This window comes from Macrotis lagotis, chromosome 8 (assembly GCF_037893015.1).
Source record: "Macrotis lagotis isolate mMagLag1 chromosome 8, bilby.v1.9.chrom.fasta, whole genome shotgun sequence".
NCBI lineage: Eukaryota > Metazoa > Chordata > Mammalia > Peramelemorphia > Peramelidae > Macrotis > Macrotis lagotis.
The window spans coordinates 130,555,251-130,567,578 of NC_133665.1; the positions used below are offsets into that span (position 1 = coordinate 130,555,251).

Genomic DNA, 12,328 nt, shown 5'->3' on the forward strand with positions numbered 1-12,328 from the left:
TGAGTTTAAGCTTAAATTCAGATACTTTACTTGCTATGTAACTATGGGCAACTCAACTTATTGAAGAAAGGAATGGCAAATCATTCCAGGATCTTTATTAAAAAAAAAAAAACCCAAACATCATGAAGAGTTGGACACAACTGTAACAACTGAAACAACCAAATCTTAAGAAATTTTTCCTGACTTAAAGCCCAAATTTGCTTCTTTGCAACATCCAGACAGTACTCCTGTTTTTTTTCTTTTACGGACAAGCCACACAAGCCTATGCTCAATTCTACTCTTCAAATACTTGAAAACAGCAACTCTGCTCTTACTTCCTCAACTCTCTTCCAGGCTAAACATCCCCATTTCTTTTAGCTTTTTCTCCAGTGGCTTGAAATAGAGATCTTTCACCTTCTTGATATTCTGACTCGTTTTCTTTCTAAAAGGTTCCAACTTGACCTGATCTTAATGCTTTAGACATGGCTTAATTATTTCCTTTTTAGTCTTACTATACCTCTTAATGTAGCCTTAATGTAGCCTAAGGTTGAATTAGTTTTCTTGACTTCTGTATCACGGTTGACTCATTGAGTTTTCGGTTCCTCATATCATTAGATCCTTTTCAAGTGAATTGCTGTCTAGCTATACTTTCCTCATTCTGGGTTTGTGAAGCTAATTTTTTTAATCTTAATATTCAATCTTAAATTTATCCCCATTTTATTTTTAGATTCAAGCTAGTGTTCTAGCCTGTCACTACCTTTTGTAGAGTCTAATTTGTCCACTATGTTAGCTATCACTGCCAGCTTTATAGATGTGAATGGCATTCTATTTTTTTATTTAAATGTTTTTAATTTGTTTTTCTAATTAAATAATGGTAGTTTTCATCAATCATTTTTTTTGGGCAAGGTTTTGAGTTTTACATTTTTCTCCCTCCTTCTCTTCCTTCCCACCCTCCCTCCCTCTGACAGAAAGCTATCTAATATAGACTCTACATGTATAACCAACCATGCTAAACATAGATCCATATTAATCATGTTGTGAAAGAAGAATCAAATCCAAATGAAAGGAAAAAATTAGAGAGAAAAAATGACAGTGTTACATAAGACAATTTTTAAAAATTGAAGATAGTAAGTTTTGGTCTTAAAGACAGTTCACTCTCTGGATATGGATGGTATTTTCCTTCACAAGTCTTTTAGAATTGTCCATACTTGACCATCACCCTCGTTGTTATTAGTGTATATAATGTTCTTCTCATTCTGTTCACTTTACCCATTATCAGGTCATGCAAGTCTTTCCAGGCTTTTCTGAAATTCCACTCCTCATGATTTCTTATAGAACAACAATTTTCTATCACATCCATATACCACAATTTGTTCAGCATTCCCCAATTGAATTTCCAATTCTTTACCACCTTGGAAAGAGCTGCTATGAATATTGTTGTACATGTGGGATTTTACCTTTTTTTATGACCAACTAGTGGTAATGCTAGATCAAAAGCTATGCATAGTTTTTACTGCCCTTTAGCCATAATTTCAAATTGCTCTGTAGAAGGGTTGGATCAGTTTACAACTCCATCCATAATGCATTAGAGTCCCAGTTTTCCCACATCCCCTCCAACACTGATCATTTTCCTTTTTAGTCATGTTGGCCAATCTGATAGGTGAGGTGGTACGTCAGAGTTGTTTTAATTTGTATTTCTATAATCGATAATGATTTAGAGCAATTTTTTCATATGCCTAGATAGCTTTGATTTCTTTATCTGAAAATAAACATTCTTTTTTAAAAAATTAAAGTAATTGATAAAAATTTTAGATAGCAGAGGACCAATCACAGATCTTTGCACCATCATCATATATTCTGTTTAAAGTCATGGCAAAACTTTCCTAGCCTTCATATTTAATTAAAAGATCAATCCTCAGTCCTTGTCTTTTTTTTTTTTTTTTTTTGCTAATAGCTTCCAAGGCAATGACACATTACTTGTAGTAGTTTCAGCTCCAGAGTGACATAACTACTTCTCCTTTAGTACCTTGAAATCTATACTCAACTTCCTTTCCCTTCTCTTACTGACCTTTTATTTTACCTTGACTTTTAAATTTGTCTTATTGTCTCTTAAGTTATCTCATCTTACCACCTTCTATCTCTTCCTTTTCCTCCTCTTTGAATCTTTCCATCTATATGTTCTCTTATTTTAAATCCTTCCCCTTGAATCTTTTTCCTTTCTCCTTATCAAATCTTTTTATTCAAGTTCTTCTCTAGTTTAAACCCTTCTCTTTTTTTCTTCCTTCAGTGTTTCTCCTCCAGTAGTCCCAGGGCAATGAGGTAGTGCAGTGGATAGAGCACTGGTTGTAGAGTCAGGAGGATGGGAGTTTGAATCCAGACTCAAAGATACTTGATACCCACTAACTGTCACTTCGTCCTCATTGCCCCACATCCAGGGCCATCTCCAGTGGTCATGATTTATATCTGGCCACTGGACCCAGATGGCCTCAGAGGAAAAAAGTAAGTCTGGTGACTTAGCACAGCCCCACCCCCCTCAATAAAATCTAATTCTTGTTCTCATCACGGCATCACCTCCCTGATGTCATGGTATTCTTCTAAATGAAGGACAAAAGTCATCACTCCAATAGTCCCAATTCCCCCCCCCCCCAAGAAAATTCAGTCTCTAACCTTCATAATTCAGTGCCCTCCAAATCACATTCACAGTTTCTTTCTTCCTTAATCTCAGATCATTTTCTCTTTCCATTACACAAACTCTCAAAGAAGCTAGGAGAATTCTTAACTGTAAGATAAAAGATGAATTTTAATACCTCCCCCCAAAAAAGTATCATTGAGTTACATGGCTATTTATAATGTAGTAGTAATATGGTTAGGAAAGGAATTAACATAATATAGACCAAATACACAAAAAAAATCCTTAGCCAGAATTTGGGGGAAATGTGATGTTCTGCCTAATTGACCAGGATTTGATTTTCAATTTAATTGAAATTTAAATGTAAATATTTTATTTTAATTCTTGATGAAAATAGACTTGAATATTTTCAAGTGTTAAGAGCTGGAAGGTATAGAGAGCTAGTTTACATTTCATAGATGAGAAAACTGACACCAGAGAAGCTAAATGATAGATCTAGAATTAGAATGAAAATCTCCCTCTCTCAATCTAGTACTTTTCCCACTATTCCAGTTAACATGCATACTGACAGAGGAATGAATAATTATTATGACTTATAAATGTTTTACTAGAAGAGATAAATTTTGAACTTTGTTTTTAAGATTTAAAAAAGCAACACAGGAAAGTTTCTACTATATTAGTCATTTATGAAGGTTATGGAAAAAGATGAAGACAAAATTTCACAGAATAAGAAAGCATGGAGAAGCTGGACCTATATGAAATAGTGACTGCATTGAAGTATCAAAGATTCGACATTAAAATAGAAAAGGGCAAAAGATAGGATTTGTCTTAAAAGAAAGGAAAATTTAGATTTGTAAGGGGGAAAAACCTTTTAACTATGTTTATTAGTTGAGACTTGAGACAATTCCCTGGTAAAGTAACTTGATCGTATTAAATGCATTTGGTGATTGTATGCATGAAGGAGTGAATGGTTCAGTAGACTACAAGAATCACTATAAATATCATGTAATTAAAATGGTGCTTGAAGTAAAAAATCCTGAATTTGTATGTAGATTAGATTGGAATGGGCAGATAGGCAAGCTGGGGAAAAGCAGTCGGAAAAACTGTTTAAGCAATCCAGGCAGAAGGCAATAAGACCTTACCTTGACCACAGTTGTTGAAAGCCATTGAAAATGAAAGTTCGATGGGTTTTTTTGTTATTCTGTCTTATTTTCTGTAGTATTTTATGCAATTTAACATTATATCATTAAAAGTTATTAAGCCTGCCCCAGGTCTCCTCTGTCTCCAATCTATTATCCATACAGCCACTAAAGTGATTTTTCTAAAGCTCAGGTCTAAATGTGTCACTCCCCTACTCTGTGGTTCCCTATTGCTTCTAGCATGGGCAGGGAATGTCAGACCAGCAGGTGGTTATGTTTGTCCTTCATTTTCGAAGAAGACCACAACATCAGGAAGGTAGATACCATAACAAGCATGTGAATTGGATTTGAGTGAGGGGGATGCTGTGCTAAGTTACCAGTCTCACTTTCTCCTCCAGAACTATCTGGACCCAGTTGTCATATATGAATCAGGATGACTGGAGATGGCCCTAGATGCGAGGCAATCAGGGTTGAGGGACTTGCCCAAGGTCACACAGCTAATAAGTATCAGTGGATTTGAACTCCTGTCCTCCTGATTCCAAGGCTAGTGCTCTATCCACTGCACCATCTAACTGTCCCAGGTGCAGAAAATCATTTGATCTGGCTCTGCCATGGTGACTACAGGCAGAACTCGAAATTCAGTAAATCCTAGGAGTTTGGGGGAGTGAATTAATTAAATGTTTGACCAAATAATAGCAAACTAACTTTTAAGTTGATAATTTTATATGACCTGAGAATGATGTTAAAAATATCTAAATGGCAGAAAAAAGGTTCCCAACCCTCCTCTAGGATCAAATACAAAATACTATTTGGCTGTCACAGCCTTTTCTAACCTAGCCCTTTCATTTCCAGTCTTCTTATACCTTCCTCCCTGACATGTTCTCTTTGATCCAGTGACACTGACCTCCTGGCTGGGCCATGATGAAGACCACCACTCCACTTAGTGTTCCTCTTAATTTTCCCTAAGTATCTGCTAAAATCTCTTTTACTGGAAGCCTCCCCCCAACTTCCCTTCATTCTGAAACCTTCCCTCTGGTAATTACTTCCTATCTATCCTTATTATCAATGATATAGCTGTTTTTGTATAGATTTGTTTGCATTACTGTTCCCCCCATTAGACTGTGAGCTCCTTTAAGATAGGGGTTATTGTTTGCCTCTTTTTGTATCCCCAGTGCTAAGCACAGTGCCTAACATCTAGTAGGTATTTATTAAATGTTTATTGATTAATTGATCGATCAATTAGAATTTATTTAGTACTCAATACATTCTGGGCAGGAAAAAAGTAAGATCAATTATGCTTTTGAGGAACTCATCTAATGGGAGGAGACAATGTACACTCAAGCTCTATACAGGATAATTCTCAAATGATGGAAAGTGACAGGGAGATTAAAAAGATCTGGGGGGTGGGCAGTTAGGTGGTGCAGTGGATAGAGCATTGGCCCTGGAGTCAGGAGTACCTGAGTTCAAATCCGGTCTCAGACACTTAATAATTACCTAGCTATGTGGCCTTGAGCAAGCCACTTGACCCCATTGCCTTGCAAAAACTAAAAAAAAAAAAAATCTGGGAAAAATTCTCCATCCTGGAGAAGGTGGGACTTTAGCTGAAACTTGAAGGAAGCCAGGGAGAAGAAAATGAGAAGTAGATTCTAGGCAAGGGCACTAGCAGTTGAAAATATTCAAGAGTTGGGATTTTTTTTTTTTTAGATTCAAATTCTCTCCCACCTTCTCTTCTCCTTTCCATTGAGAAAATAAGCTGAGAAACTTTCTTCTGCCATTTGGACATTTTTAACTTAAAAATTATAAACATGTATAGTCAAGGAAAACAAATTCCCCTAAAGTCCATTTCCAAAAGGAAAATAAATCTCCATTTCTTTATTTGGAAGTGGATAGTTTGTTTCATCATTGATCCTTTGAAATTATATATTTGGTTATTATGTCATTCAGAGTTTCTAAGTCTTTTTTTTGTCTTTCCAATATTGTTTCTATTGCATAATGTATGATAGTTTTGCCCATTCTTTCTCTCCCCTTTTCCCCAATCCCAATGTATTCTTCTTCCCTGCCCTTTCCATTCTTCTTTTAGGATCATGAAAACACAAGAGAATTACTTCAAGCTCTCTGATCTGATTAGACTTCCTTTATGATATCTGATTATGAGAGTCTGAAAGGATACATATATCAGCTTTTCATATAAACTTGTTATCCTTGTTTAGCCTCTTGCTCAGGTTAATCTTTTTATATTCCTCTAGATTCTTTTGTATGTCAAATTCTCTGCTCTAGGCTTTTCATCAGGAATGTTTGGAAGTCCTCTATTTCATTAAAAATTCATTTAATTTTCCCATTGTACACTTTTACATTTTTCCCATAATTTTACTCATTTTTGCTGAGTAAAATATTTTTAGTTATAATAAACTTTTCTGCCTTTTAGAATATAAAATTCCTTTATAGTGGTAGTTGGTGAATCTTGTATGATTCTACCCTGTATGGATCCTCAATACTTAAGTTCTCTTTTCTGACAGTAATTTCTTTTCATTGACTTGGGAACTCTTAATTTTGTCTAAAACATTCCTGAAAGTCTTCATTTTTGAGGTTTCTTTCCATTTCTCCTTGGTCTTTTAATTGTAAGAGATCTCAACAATTTTATAATTTCTTAAAATATATCTAGTATTCTCTTTTTATGTCTTAAACTGTCTCTCTTTGATCTGTTTTCCAGATTAGTTATTTGATGTCTCCTGGAGTCATTAACTTTATTTAGTCAATTCTGGTTTTCAGGGAATTATTTTCTTTGGTAAGTTTTGAACCTCGTCTTTCTTTTTTTTTTTTTTAAAAAAGTTTTTGTAAGGCAAACGGGGTTAAGTGGCTTGCCCAAGGCCACACAGCTAGGTAATTATTAAGTGTCTGAGACCAGATTTGAACCCAGGTACTCTTGACTCCAGGGCCGGTGCTTTATCCACTACGCCACCTAGCCACCCCCTGAACCTCTTATTTCAAGCTGTTAATTCTCTTTTCATCTTTTCCCCTATCTGACTTCTTTTTCCCAATTTTTTCCTCTTCTACTCTCACTTGATTTTTTTTTTAGGTTTTTGCAAGGCAAATGGGGTTAAGTAGCTTGTCCAAGGCCACACAGCTAGGTAATTATTAAGCGTCTGAGACCAGATTTGAACCCAGGTACTCCTGACTCCAAGGCCAGTGCTTTATCCACTACGCCACCCAGCCACCCCCACTTGGTTTTTAAAATAATTTTTAGCTCTTTTTTAACCTTTACTTTGTGACTTCCAGAAATTCCGTTTGGACTTGTACACAAGCTATATTTTCCTTTGAGGTTTTACTTTTAAATATTTTGAGTCATTTTCTTCTTCTGGTTTGTGTCTTAAGTTTCCTTTCCCTCTCATTATCATAACTCTCTCTGGTACAATTCTTCATTTGTTTATTCTTCTATTCTGTTTCATGACTTTATCTTAGGACCGGGTTCTGTAAACCAGGACAAATATCTGGGCTAAGCTTCTCTCCTCTTGGGTCCTTCTGCTGCTTCCTTGAGGCTATTGAATGTTGTATTATACCAGGTTCTTGGATGGTTCAGACTGGGGAATCTGCAAGCTTTCAGTGCCCCCATATTGATGTGATCTGTGATGAAACCTTCTTATTGCCCTCCTGACCCAGATATGGGTCTCAGCAAGACCTCTCCTTGTCCCTTGTTGGAAATTTCAATTGACTGATGCTGGACTCAGCCACAATTAGCCTGCTGGAAGGCTCTGCGAGCTCAGAGCCTCTGGACCAGGGCTTCCCTTTAGTTTGGGGTTCTTGTCTTGATTATTCTAACAGACTTCAGCCTGGATTAAACACTAGAATTTCTGCTTCTGCTCCTAGGATCAAAGACACACAATTACTTATTTTGCTTTTGAACTTGTTCCTCATTCAGTCCATATCTAGAACCAGATATTATAACTGTAACCCTCTGAGACCCTTAGACTCTGACCCCTTTCTTGGTCTGCCCTGTAACAGTAACCCAGAACTAGGGTAGAGGGCATTACTTCAGGGATCCCCTCTGACTTCTTCCTGCCCCAGGATACATTCTGGTCTTTTCAGTCTCTGAGCACTTGGGATGCTCCTGGTCAGACTCTTGTCTCCCAAGACAGCTGATCTATTTGTTTGTCTCCTTATGGAGCCTTATTGGAAAAAATGGCTCATTGACTTGTTTTTCTTCTATCTGGTGTATCTTCTAACCCTTTTGTGGAAAAAAGGTTAGAGTGGAGAAACTGAACTGTACTTTTTCCTATGTCTCAGCCATCTTGACTGTGCCTACCTTGGATAATAGCGATTTTTTGCTTTCAGAACAGTTAAAAATTCCACGGGAAGATCCTAGAATACCCCCTTTCAGAGAAGACAGAGACCTTGGTTCACTGACCTTGTAGATACAAAACCCCAAGAGATCATGAGTTTACTGCTAAAGGAGGGAATGGGAAGAAGCTCATTTGGGGTGTGGTTGTGGGAAAATAAGCACCACTTAGTAATTTATTTTAACAAATTATTCTTGTACTAATTCCTAAGTAAATCCAGTTGTTTCCACTTACAAAAAAAATCCTAAATTTTGGGATCTGGGATAAAGGTCCATTTGTTCTGCCTTCCTTATGGCTGTTGGGCAAATAGAAACAACAGTAGGAATTGCTGAATGTCAGCATGAAGCTTTTACTTGTCCTGTTTTTAGGTACTTTCTGTACAATAAGTAAACACTTGTCTTCAGTAAATAAAAGAGCTGAACATACAAATTACTGTTATTTCAACAGGAACTGCAATGGCTACAGGAGTCTTGTCGCAAAATGAGCATCTTTACTACTCGGTGAACAATAGCGTATACACAACAAGCATGAAAGGTAATATTTCTTTCATTCATTTTTTTGTTATTTTTGTATAGGTTACAGGAGTTACAAAGAATGAAATCATCTTGAATGAATTAAAAATGAAAGATGACCAACTCAGCCATATCTTAACTTGCAGGTTAATCTTTTTCCTTTAATCTACCTCTTACTTCCATTATAACTTCTGTTTTGAAATACTTAATAGAAAAGACGGCTTCTGAGGAAGAAATTTTGTAACAATATCTGCTTCCTGTATCTTATCAGAGTAAAATTAGACATTTGCCCCTCTAATCAAATGCCTGTCCATGACTCAACCTCCAATTTCCTTATTATTCTCTTTAAGTGTCTCTCTTAAAGCATCCCCCACACTTAGCAGCTCTCTCACCCCACTCTTGCCAAATTTCTTATTCATGCTTTTGTCACCTTCCCACACTCTGGGATTCTTTCTCAGGAAGGAGGCTTTTGACGTCTGCCACCCCAGGCTCTCACTCTCTCCTGGTTCCTAGGTTCTGTCCAGCTTCTTCCTCACACTCGGCCCTGGGTTTCTTTTTCCACCACCACTCTAAATTAGATGGTAGCAGGTTTATTCTACTCTTTGCAGACAACTTTGAGCCTGAGAATTGGGCAGCTGAAGTCCAGGGATTCGCTCACTTCTCTATTCTGACCTATCATTCCTTTTAATTTATTTGTTTATTTAGGTTTTTGCAAGGCAATGGGTTAAGTGACTTGCCCAAGTTCACCGAACTAGGTAATTGTGTGAGGTCAAATTTGAACTCAGGTCCTCCTGACTACAGGGCCAGTGCTCTATCCACTGCACCACCTAGCTGCCTGCCTATCATTCCTAGTATTTTTAAATAGTGTCTGTAAAGAAAGAGATTTGTAGTTAGCCCTAGAAGAGGGACCTCTAAGGTCCAGCCCTCTCTGAACCTTGAGAGGGGAGCTGACTTCTGAGTCCACAAGCAGAAAACAGAACCTCATCCTTCAACTTCAAATCCAAATCTTTCCACTATACATTGGGTGTACTTCAGGCTTCAGGCTCCCCTCCAACATAAGATAAGAGCTTGCAAGCCTGAGGACTTTAAGATTTACAAAACACTTTACATTTTATTCTCATAACAACTCTGCAAGGCAGGTGCTGCATGCTCCATTTTTACAAATGAGGGAAGTGAAGCAGGCCCAGGGTCCCACTGCTAGTACATAGACAGTGATCAATTTGAACACATCAACCTGACTCCAAATGCAGCCCTCCTACCCACTGTACCTCATTCCTACATCAGCCTTATAGATTCTTATCTCACCCCTTTACTCAAGCTCCTTATGTTCTTTATCATCTATTTTCCCATAGGTCAAACACTGTTTCTAATGCAGGCCATGCTTCTAATCAGGATGACTTCATTATCCTCACAGTCAGACATTGATTCTACTCTTAAGTAAGGTCCTGTTAACATTTTGTTCTAATCTCATGAAGTTAGTAAAGGTGATGTTAGGGTTTCCTTGCCCCAGAGTCTGCTAGTCCTCTGCAGTTTTCCCACCCTGCTTGGGCTCTTCTCATTTTCCTGTTTTCAGATGGTGGGCTTTCATGGGTTCTGCCTCTGTCTTCCCTGGAACTAGCCCTGGCAGTCCCCTACAGTGAGCATCTTCCTGGAGTACTTTGGAGTGCCCCCTTCAGTGGCACAGATGTGCAGGCTTCTTGGGAGGTGTCCAGGCTTCAGATGGAGCTGCACAAAGACTCAGGAGACTGATGATGACCTTGGAGGCCTCAGACCACCTAATCATGTTACTCATGATCTTGGGAAAGTCCTTTCCCTTCTCTCTCAGAAGAGGAGGTGATGAGCTGAGTGACCCTGGGCAAGTCACTTTACCCTCTTTGCCTCATTTTCCTAATCTGTAAAATAGTAACATCCATCCCACAGGTGGTTGTGAAGATCAAATAAGATATTGTTGACCAACATTATTATTATTGGAGGTGGGATTTGACCTCAGGTCTTCCAACTCCCACTTATAGCATCCTATTCACAACACTATCCTATTTCCCACTTGTTGGGCAAATAGTTTGTTTCTAGATTTGGTGTTTGTTTTTTTTTCCTTACTATTACAAATAATACTTCCATGAATATTTTTGTACAATTAGTTATTTTTTGTTGTTATTTTAGGATTATTGTTTCCCTCTAATTTAAAAAAGGTCAGATTTTTGCAAAATTACTTATTAATCCGAAAACATCTCATTATAACAAAAATAATTCATTTTATCTACTTAAATTTATATAAGCAGACCATGAGTATGCTATTTTTTAAGATTCTAATTTAAATTAAAATGAGTGTCTATAAAACTCTATATTATATTCACTATTAGCATCCACCCAGAATAATCTCATGTCTAATTTCTCATCAAAGAGCATGAGCAGAGAACTTTCCCAAAACTTCTGAAAGAATACTGTAGAGGATCAGGAAAAACACAATAGTACTATTTATATATTCTTAGAAATTGGAAATAACTCCTTGGAAGTCATGTGAGTAATTTTAAAAAAAATTTTTTTATTTAATATTTATTTATTCTCGTTTTGTACAAATAATGTTTTTTATGCATTAATAAAATATTCTTGTTTAGGAGTAAATAAAATACCCCGTTCTCCCCCCCAAAATATAGACTCACTTGAGTGATAAAGGGGAGAGAAAAAAATTAAATTAAAAAAAAATAATAGTAATAATTGTAGGTATGGCTAAGTGGTGCAATGGACAGAGCACCAGCCCTGGAGCCAGGAGCACCTGAGCCCATATCCGGCCCCATACAACCAACAATCACCCAGCCGTGTGACATGCAAGCCACATCTACCCTACTGCCCTGCAAAAACCAAAAAAGAGGGAAAAAAAGACCCAAAATAAAATAAAATAAAATAGTAATAATAGTAGGGGTGGCTGGGTGGCAGACAGAGCACTGGCCCTTGAGCCAGGAGCACCTGGGTCCAAATCCGGCCTCAGACACCCAACGATCACCCTGCTATGCGGCCCCAGGCAGGCCACCCAGCCCCATTTGCCCTGCACCCCTCCCAAAATAATAATAATAATAAAAAGTGTGCTTCGGTCTTTGTTCCAACACCAACAACTCTGTCATGGGTGGATCACATTCTTTATAATAAGTCCATTACAAAAGTTACTTCCATATTTTTCCACCATTGCCATTGCTGATCGCAACTCCCTCCTTTCGTATTTCTCCACTACCATGTACTATATTTTCTCTCTCCTTTCACTGACTCTGCTGTAGAGTAGCTGAGTGGTGCAGTAGACAGATCCCTGGCCCTGGGGCCAAGAGGCCCCGAGCCCCCATACCACTCCTTAGGCCCAGCATCAACCTGGCCCTATGGTCCCATACAGGCCATCCAATCCCAGCCCCTTGCAAGAAGTATAAATGTGTCATATCTGACCACTCTACCCCATGGTCCATCCTCTCCTCCTTTATTCACATCCCCACCCCTTCCCCCTGTCCCCCCCCCTTCTTACTCCAGATGTCTATACCCCATTGAGTATATATGCTGTTTCCTCTCCTAGCCACCTCTGATGAGAGTGAAGATTCCCTCATTCTCCCTTGCCTCCCCCCTTCCATATCATTGCAATAGCTCATTGTAATAAAGAAAAATCTTATTATATGAAATATCTTGACCTATTCCCCCTCTCCTTTTTCTTTCTCCCATTACATTTCCCTTTTTTCTGTTGACTCCATTTTTACACCA

General features: G+C 37.9%; 1 protein-coding gene across 7 annotated transcripts in view; it reads left to right on the plus strand.

Annotated features, from left to right (window-relative positions):
- The window catches only part of PTPDC1 (protein tyrosine phosphatase domain containing 1), a 91,208-nt gene that overhangs the window by 45,786 nt on the left and 33,094 nt on the right, over positions 1–12,328 (plus strand). For all 7 annotated transcript variants that reach the window (XM_074198358.1, XM_074198354.1, XM_074198351.1 and 4 more), the window contains one exon: positions 8,529–8,615. In XM_074198358.1, coding sequence (XP_074054459.1) covers positions 8,537–8,615 — 79 coding nt within the window. In that variant the 5' untranslated portion in view covers positions 8,529–8,536. The remainder of the gene's footprint in view (positions 1–8,528; positions 8,616–12,328) is intronic.